The sequence below is a fragment of the Seriola lalandi genome, unplaced genomic scaffold, assembly GCF_002814215.2.
Source record: "Seriola lalandi dorsalis isolate HSWRI2012SDOR001 ecotype SW California unplaced genomic scaffold, Sedor1 jcf7180002054258, whole genome shotgun sequence".
NCBI lineage: Eukaryota > Metazoa > Chordata > Actinopteri > Carangiformes > Carangidae > Seriola > Seriola lalandi.
Window position 1 is genome coordinate 384,149 of NW_019524811.1, and position 9,526 is coordinate 393,674.

Genomic DNA, 9,526 nt, shown 5'->3' on the forward strand with positions numbered 1-9,526 from the left:
AAGAAAAAAACAAACACCACAGTAACTTCAAACAGGTTTTTTATAATTGTACAATTTCTATAAAACAAAGGGTAGCTGACAAACAGCCCTCAGCATGTCGTACTGCATCAGGAACTGGTATGAAAATCATCAGACACATGACGATAACGATTGTCAGGACTGGTGAAGCTCATCTTCTGGTAGAATAACAACAATAATAATTATAATTATAATACTGGCAGACAGATTCAGTCTCTCAGCAGGGACAGTAGAGGCAGAAAAAGACTGTGCTTGTTAACAACATGTGCTTCTCAGGCATCTTTGTTTCAATCTAACTGCAGCTAACAGGGGGGTTTCAATTTAAACTTCAAATCCATTAATATACACATCTGTAAGTCCGTCCTGAAAACATCATCCAAAACAAAAAGAAAGAGAAAAACAAACACTGTTCGTGTTCAACCGTTCAGGATGGAGACGTCACTCTTTGATGGAGATTTTTTTTTTTTTTCATACGAAGCTTTATGTCAACATTATATACAAAAGCAGTTCAATTTCATATCAGTACCTAAGCTAACACACTCTCACACACACACCAACGTAAAGGATAAGGCTGACATTCTTCTCATTGTCAACAAATCACATGAAAAGACTAAAAACATTGATTTTTATCCTAGTAAAAGTATTAAAAGTGCTCTGTTGTTGTCCAAAAAGTATTAAAAACACATTAATGTGCCACACTAGAGCAGCAAATGTGTATTAATCCGCAGCGCAAAATAGTCCCCAGCAAGCGCCCAGCTGTTTTTTTTTTTTTTTTAAATAAACGTAAATATTTGTGAGGTTTTTAAAGATTTATATCTTCATTAGGAAACAGGAAGTCGTATTAAGAGACAAAACATCATTGTCTTTGTCTCTTCGTGGGATTTGTTGACAGTAAGACAAATACAGGAAATCATCAGCATCAAAAGGAGAGAAAAGAGTGAGACACCATGTCACCAAAATAAAAACATCTGCATAATGATCCGTCATGCAGAGAAAACTCCTCGAAAACTAAACCGCTCACATTATGCTCGACATTAAATAATCAGTTCACCACAATCACAAAAATAAATTTGGTTTCTAGTGGTAACGAGACGTGCAGATAGTTGTGGTTTGATTCGTCCAGGTTCTGAGATACCGAAAATCATTAACGACAGTCACAGCAATTATAGACTTTATTTTCTCCATTAATCAATTAATTGAAAATAGCTAAAAGCCCAAATTAACTTCTTCAGACTTCCTGTGTGTTCAGACCAACAGAAACATAAAACCAGCAAATATTCATATTCGAGAAGCTGAAACCAGTGAATTTTAAATTAAAAAAAAAAAAACATGATTTAATGATTAATTGATTATAAAAATAGTTGATCAATTTTATGTCAATCAACTAATTTCAATTCTAATAAAACGATACAAAATAAATGAACCATAAAAACCCAGATAATTACAGAATAACTGCAACTCTGACAAAACAATCTCACTTCAAGGTCCATTTAGTAGCTGTTCTGGAGCTTTCAATCACTTCACATGATCTTCTTTAGCACAGAGAGTTTGCCCAGTTATTATGAACTTGAAAATATTTAAATTTACTTTATTCTTTCTTTTTTTTTTCTGATCCACGTTGACGTAGAAGTTCATTCTCGATCTTGGAAACAATATCTGATAAAACACTGTCACCCTCGGGTCCATTTAGTAGCTCTTCTGGAGCTTTTGATCACTGATATTTGGCACATTGTTTCTGCTTCCTGCCTCGACTTGACTATAAAAATGCACCAAAAAAAAAACAAAAATCCAATATCTCCCAACCTGGACGAACCCGTGTGACTCGGCACCACTAGGGTTCATTTAAAAACAATTTATTTTGTAATTCTGGTGAACTGTTGCTTTAAAATCATAAGAATATCAGGATCTACTAACACAGGATATGTGGTAAAGGAAACCAAATGAAAAATTAAATCGACATCAAGGCACTGGACACGTTTGAGGACAATGGCACATAGCTGGTAGGTAGACAAACAGAGGGGAGGAAAGTGGTCAAGGCCCTGTGTTATTTTACATTTAAGTGCTGGCAGTATTTGTACCATCATGTATTAGATAATAATAAATACCACGACGAACTGAGGAGACCTCAAAAGAGCTTTTCATCGCCGCAGGAATTTGGTCTTTGTGGAGAATCTGGGCTTGCATGATTCGACATTTAGAGCTGCCCAGGTGGGAAATAGGTGTGAGTTTGGTCCCCGCCGGCTACCCTGGTCTACGAGGTGTTGCACTTCAGGTCGGGATAAAAACATGGGAGTCGAAACAGTGCAGGAGGCCGTTCAAGGGCCACAGGAAAAAAAAAAAGAAAAATGCATAAATCTCCTCTTTCAATCAAGTCTGCACAAACCCTGTGTTCCTCAGTGGGTACATCCCAGTTCCCTCACCTGATCCTGACCCAGAAACTGATCCGGTTCGACTTCATTTAACTTTTGTTTTTGCTTTAAGGAAGAAGGATCCACGAGACCAGGATTTGATTAAAGGCCTAGTAGGACCAAAATCTCCTCGCCATTCATTTCTATGTAAAACAGGATGAGAAACGTTCGCCTCCGCCTTCACTTCAATCTGATTCTCAATCAGAAAACATTATATGAAAACTTCTGAACAACAATCGTGGATGTTTTGACAAAGAAAACACTTGAAATCTTTCAGGAGCTGGAAGCGACGTATGTTTGGCAGTGTTGTTTGAAAAATGACTGAAGCGATTAATCAGCCAAGTAATTTTCTGTCGATGGGGGATGTCGTTAGTTTTGCAGGTATTTGGTCACAAAACAAATTAAAAGTTTGACCTGATGACGGCGCTTCATGGAAAGTTATTATAATAAATCCCGAGGGGAGAAACGACGTCTGTCTCGAGTTTCATGGAAAAAAAAACATCCAGCAGTTGTTGAGATATTTCAGAACAAGTCAAACACGTCGACCTGTCGGTGGCTCACAGTCAGCGGGAGTCACCTTCTGGGGGCCGCGAATGTCTGGATAAAATTTCATGACAATCCACATGATGAACCAGCCGACAGACGCCAATGAGGGGAAACGTAGTGAAGGGAGTTGAGATGTACCCAGTGTGATTTCCTCTTTCCTGGCGGTTATTGAAACGACGAAACGTCCTCTGGAGGCTGTAAACTTCACATTCCAGCCACAGTTCTTCAAAATCAAACAGCAAAATCCTAGTTTGTGCTTCGGTTGTTAAAATCAAGCTCTACTGCGTGTACCTTGTCATGTGTAGTCATCTACGCGTGGTGGAAGTCAAATATTTGGTACAACAACAAGCCAAAATCATAAAAAGGTTAAAATTACACGTAGCTTTCTTAACGGTCTACTTCATTTTGTACAAACAGTTAAAAATGGCTTTTTTTTAATTATTATTATTATTTTTTTAAGACAAAACGAGTCTCAGAGGCGCGTTGCTATGCCATGCAGAGACTAAGTACCGAGGTCGGTTTGGATTTAAGCACCCGTGAGTAGAAAGAACGAACCGTGGTGTGAGTTAACACAAGCATGCAGACCCAGAACCAGAACTGGTCCGGATCGAATCCTTCTTCAGCCACAGTTCCAGGGAGCAACTTGTTCGGCTGCAGGAGTCAGTCCGGGGCAGTGCAGCTGCTCCCATCAGTCTCTGGTTTTTTTTGTTTGTTTTTTCTGTTTTGTTTTTGTTTTTTTTTTGTTTTTTGGAAAGAGCTCGGAGCCTCCAGCCTGGAGTCAGAGGAGGGAGATTCTGTACATGTTCCCACATGAAGACGGTGCGGAGCCGCAGATGTTCAATATTAAATAACTAAAAAAGAAATAATCACATAAATAGATTAAAAGTGGTGGAATGTAACTAAGAATATTTATTCGTGTACAACAAAGGGAAATATTGTAAATTTATTTGGCAGCTTTAGTTCATTTAGATCTTATAAAATATGACGTTTTGTTATAAACTACCAACAACTATCTTCATGGTTCAAGTTTCTCAAATGTGAAGATTTCCTGCAAGTTATTTTCTTTATTTTATTTTATTTTTTAAAACAAGCATTGGGTTCTATGGCTTGTGATTATCAGTGTTTTCAAAATTTTCACAAACCAAACAATCAATCAAACAATTAATTGAGAAAATAATCAGAAGTTTAATCTATAAAAGGGGAAAAAATGAGTTTGAACCAACTACAACAGTAAAACACTTTTACATTGATGCGTTAGTGGTAATAATAATCCATAATTATGATTATGGGCCATTTTTCTGCATTGAATACTTATACTTATAATTCTTTAAGAACATATTTCTTATTATACTTATATACTTATTAAAGTAACATATTCAATGTAGGATTTTGACTTTGTGATATTAGTACTTTAAAGGATCTGAATATTTTCACCACCACTGAAAATATATAGAACAAGAAATTATAAAAACTCAACATTACATTCTAAATGTTTCACACTGCAGGAGTGTCATTTGAACAAAGTAATAATCTTAAGTTAATTTTCCTGCCGATTTAGACGTGAGTGTTAACATATCCTACTTATTCACTGCAGCACTGTATCTATGAAATACTGTTAAGTACAATTTAATTTCCTTCAACAGACTTCCGCACTATTTTAAGTCGGATAAACCGGAGCTTTCAGAAAGATTTGAATTTCCTGAGTTGTAATTACGACTTTGATGTTGACGTGAACATTGACGAGCAGTAATTACAGAAACTCTGACATGAAGTTATTTTTACTAATTATTGTTTTGTTTCTATATTTTCTGTAGTTTATTGATGTGATGATTGATTTATTTATTTGATATTGAACGCTTGGCTCCATCACTGCAAACATCCACGCTGCGTCACGACCAAGTCTCTACACCTCCACCTGAAGAGTGCACCTCACAGAGCAGGAACCCTGCGTCGCTCCGGGGGGAGGAGGGGAAGTTAAAAGTTCAGGCGCACAGTCGGAGGTGGGAGGGTAGAGAGTCGGTCAGAAGGTTTCCGAGTCCTCCGAGTCGTTCTCGGTGGTTCCCTCGCTGGAGGGTCCGGAGGGGTTCCTGGGGCTGCGTGGCCCCCGAGGGCCGGTGCCCGGGCCTTTACCCCCCTGGTGGGGCAGCTGCCTCAGCAGGGAGCCTGGGGAGGGAGCCCCGGAGCTGCAAGGGGAGCAGAAAGGCATCATGGTAGCCAGAATGAGAGCCAGACAGTCAGCCACCTCTCTGCTAGGAGCACAAGCCAGAGCAGGGGTCAGACCTGAGGTAGAGAGACAGAGAGAAAGACCGAGAGAGAAAAGAGAGAGAGGAAGGAGGCAGGGAGGGAGGGAGAGGGACAAAAGGGAGAAAGGAGGGCGAGACGTGGACGTGGAGGAAGCGAGGAAGGCAAAGCAGAGACAGGAGCAGGAGACAGAAGGAGGGACGGAGCAGCATTCCATTAGTGTCCAGCCAGCTGACATGAGGAGGGGGGAGGGGGACGACCACAGCTGACGACTACCACTAACGAACAAACACATTTAATTAAAGTCCAACTGAAATCACATTTAATCCCCCCCCACCTTTTTTTTGCAGTTTGAAATGATGTGTATTCTATATATGTTGAGTTCATTTGGGGTCATATGACAAAGGCTGACAAAGGCTGACAAAGGCTTACACTGTAGGGATCAAGAAGCCATGTGCTTTCCCCCTATTGCCTTTGCTTTTCACTTGTTGCCTTTGCTTTTCACTTGTTGCCTTTGCTTTCTCCCTATTGCCTTTGCTTTTCACTTGTTGCCTTTGCTTTTCACTTGTTGACTTTGCTTTCCCCCTATTGCCTTTGCTTTTCACTTGTTGACTTTGCTTTTCCCCTATTGCCTTTGCTTTCCCCCTATTGCCTTTGCTTTTCCCCTGTTGCCTTTGCTTTTCACTTGTTGCCTTTGCTTTTCCCCTGTTGCCTTTGCTTTTCACTTGTTGCCTTTGCTTTTCCCCTATTGCCTTTGCTTTTCCCCTGTTGCCTTTGCTTTTCACTTGTTGCCTTTGCTTTTCCCCTGTTGCCTTTGCTTTTCACTTGTTGCCTTTGCTTTTCCCCTATTGCCTTTGCTTTCCCCCTATTGCCTTTGCTTTTCCCCTGTTGCCTTTGCTTTTCACTTGTTGCCTTTGCTTTTCCCCTATTGCCTTTGCTTTTCCCAAGTTGCCTTTGCTTTTCCCCTATTGCCTTTGCTTTTCCCCTGTTGCCTTTGCTTTTCCCCTGTTGCCTTTGCTTTTCCCCTATTGCCTTTGCTTTTCCCCTGTTGCCTTTGCTTTTCCCCTATTGCCTTTGCTTTTCCCCTGTTGCCTTTGCTTTTCACTTATTGCCTTTGCTTTTCACTTATTGCCTTTGCTTTTTCCCTGTTGATTAGCTTTTTTCCTACTGCCTTTGCTTTTCCCATTTGTATTCTAATTCTTTTGTAGATTCATTCTTGTTTTGGCACTCCCATGACTCCATATTACAGAGCAGATATGTTTTCAGATTTAATTTCAGTTGGACTTTAAAATGTCTAATAACACAAAGCAAACAAGCAGCAAGGAAACAGTTTAAATCAGAGTTCCCACAGTCGCCCCGAGGTCAAACTCCACGTCTTCATGAATCTGAAGATTTAATTCCTTTCAGATCCACTGAGGAAACTTTTAACCCCCACCACCTTCACTCTTGGTGAGTATGGAGTGAAGTATGAAGGATTTAGTGACTCCAGGGGAAACTGTGTGAGGTCACAACTTTGGTTTGGTCTGAAAACCAGTTTGAAAGAAGTGAGTCAGGCCACATTAGCTGTTACTAACACAACACACCCAGATCTCACTTCAGTTGCATCGTGGGTAATGTAGGCACCAGGTTTTGGCAAAGAATGAAGAATGTTTTGACCTTTTTTTGTTTTGAGTTTGACAGTGTTATAGGAGCTCAATGCTAAATCAGTACTGTAAATTATTATTGATAATTAGAGGCTGAGTTTTAACGAGGTTTTTACGGAGTCATTACATTGTTGAACTAATAACGTGAAATGTCCCCTGTTCATGTCCAGCAGGAAATCTTTGTTGTTCTCCATCTTTCTCCTCCTTCTTTTTCTTGTCACATCTCTACTCTGAGCAGTGGGAACCCTTTTTAAAGACACATTCATTTGCAGCGCACACAGAGAAACCAGACTGAAACACTGAGCTCATGCTGGAACGGAGGAAACCAGTGACAGTGGCGTGCAGCTTCATCACAGTAAGAGCCTGGATCGGATCAGACCAGAACAGATCAGACCAGGTTCATCCTACCGTTCTCATCCACCGTCTGAACGTTGGCTCCTCGGGACAGCAGCTCCTGGACCGCCTGCTTCAGACCGCTGCGAGCCGCCAGGTGGAGAGGACTGACGGTACAGACGAAAAGAAAGAATTATCATCGTACTGTGTCTGTCCTGCTGCTGCTTCAGTATAAAGAATGAAACTTGTAATCTTACGTTCTCTACATGGATCATTTCTAATGCATCAAATTACAGTGACATTAAATTCTTTTTGCTCGGGACAGAGGATACTCACGTCTGCAGCGCTGCATTTGTGGCGTTTATGAGCGCAGTGTCAGACAGTTTCTCCAGGATCAACAACACACAGTCTTCTTTTCCCTATAAGGACGAGATGTCAGGTTATAACAGGCTTAAAAAAAAAGTCTTAAATGTCCTTTTTACCGACTTATTGTGTTTGATTTCAGCAAAAAATGGCTGTTAAAGCCTCAGTACTTTTGTTCCAGACCTCTGATGATTTCCTATGTGGACCTTATATAAATTGGTTATTTTTTAATTGATTAATCCAATTAAAAGGAACTATGTGGATACTAGGGTAGGATTCATGACTGGTGGTTTGCTTCTTCACAGTTGCAGCTTAAAATCCCATTTGTCTTGCTTTTTGCTGTTTTGATTTATTTATTTTTTATTATCAAAGTCCATTATGTCCCATCTGACATTTATAATATAGATACTAACATGTTAATATGCTGGCAATATATGTTTTACTGTTGCATTCATGTTGCTGTTCTGTACACTGTACCTTGTGAAAAAAAGATACTTAAAAATAAAAAATATAAGTAAAAAAGAAAAGAAAAAAGAATAAAAAGTTTCAAATATGGATGTATTGTACATTTTTTGCCAAGATTATTTGAAAATATATATTTATTTCATGTGAATAGTTGCAGTCACAATTTATATTGAATGTTTATATATAGAAAATAATGTTTCATGAAGCATTTTATTAGAAATGTGAAGCTGTCAAATATGACAGCTCATAATAAAACAGTAACAAACCTAATTAGTGTGAAACTGACAGCAACTATGAGCCTCATAACTGACAAATAATAAATTTATGCCTTACTATGCCATGACTTTTTATTCCTGACTTCATGAGGTTCAAGGCTGTAATGTGAATTTTTACTAAAGCATCATAACAAATGAATAACATAGAAAACTGTTTAGTAAACTCTGTACAGACTCATTTCCCATAAAGGAGAACGGGACACAACCAAAAATGATGCTTGAATATTACTTTAACAACAGGAAAAGAGGCTTACATTAAGTTTATTTTGTTCATAAAACTGAGGGTTATTGATATGTTGACTGACAGAGACAATAACCAATCAGTTTGTGTGCAGGTCTCACTGAAACAGTGGGAGGTGGAGTTTCTTAAACACATTGGGATTAAGACTAGTAAGTATTTAAAGTGGAGGTGGACGCCCCCTTGCGGACACTTACATTACTGCAGGATAGATGCAGGGCGGTGTTGCCATCTTTGTCTGTCAAACTGAGGTTGGCGTTGGCGCTGGTCAACAGCAGCTCTGCAGGAAACAACAGAACATATATGTAAAATTTAAACTACAGTTAAATATTGTGAAACAACAAAAACACACTGAAGTAACAAGGCCATGAGCCAAGGAAAAGGTGTCAGTACCGAGAGCCCCGACTCTGCCCTTCTCAGCAGCCATCATCAGTGGAGTGTGACCTGATTGGTCCACAGCATCAACAGGTGCATCGTGTGAAAGGAGCAGCTGGACACAGTCGACGTGGCCCGCGAACGCCGCACCATGAAGAGGAGTCCTGCAGGAGAGAAGGAGGAGTGAAAACAGGATAGAGCAGAACAGTTACAATATAACGTTTTATGCCTTACTATACTATGACATTTTTATGCCTTACTATACTATGACATTTTAATTCCTTATTATACTAACACATTTTTATGACATTTTATGCCTTACTATACTATAACATTTTCTATGCCTTATTATACTATGACATTTTTATGACATTTTATGCCTTACATTTTATGCCTTATTATACTGTGACATTTTATGCCTTACTATAATATGACATTTTTATGCCTTATTATACTATGACATTTTTATGACATTTTATGCCTTATTATACTATGACGTTTTATGACATTTGATGCCTTACTATACTATGACATTTTCATGCCTTATTATACTATGACATTTTTATGACATTTTATGCCTTACTATACTCACATTTTATGCCTTACCATACTATGAAATTT

At 39.1% G+C, this 9,526-nt stretch overlaps 1 protein-coding gene across 1 annotated transcript; it reads right to left on the reverse strand.

Annotated features, from left to right (window-relative positions):
- Window positions 1–22: 22 nt before the first annotated feature.
- On the reverse strand, window positions 23–9,069 carry LOC111654075 (serine/threonine-protein phosphatase 6 regulatory ankyrin repeat subunit A-like; the record flags this gene model as incomplete). Its single annotated transcript, XM_023404938.2, has 5 exons — window positions 23–5,252; window positions 7,265–7,356; window positions 7,526–7,608; window positions 8,728–8,810; window positions 8,924–9,069. Coding segments are annotated over 5 exons (664 nt in total), but the record flags the coding sequence as incomplete, so codon positions are not given.
- Between the last annotated feature and the right edge of the window lie 457 nt (window positions 9,070–9,526).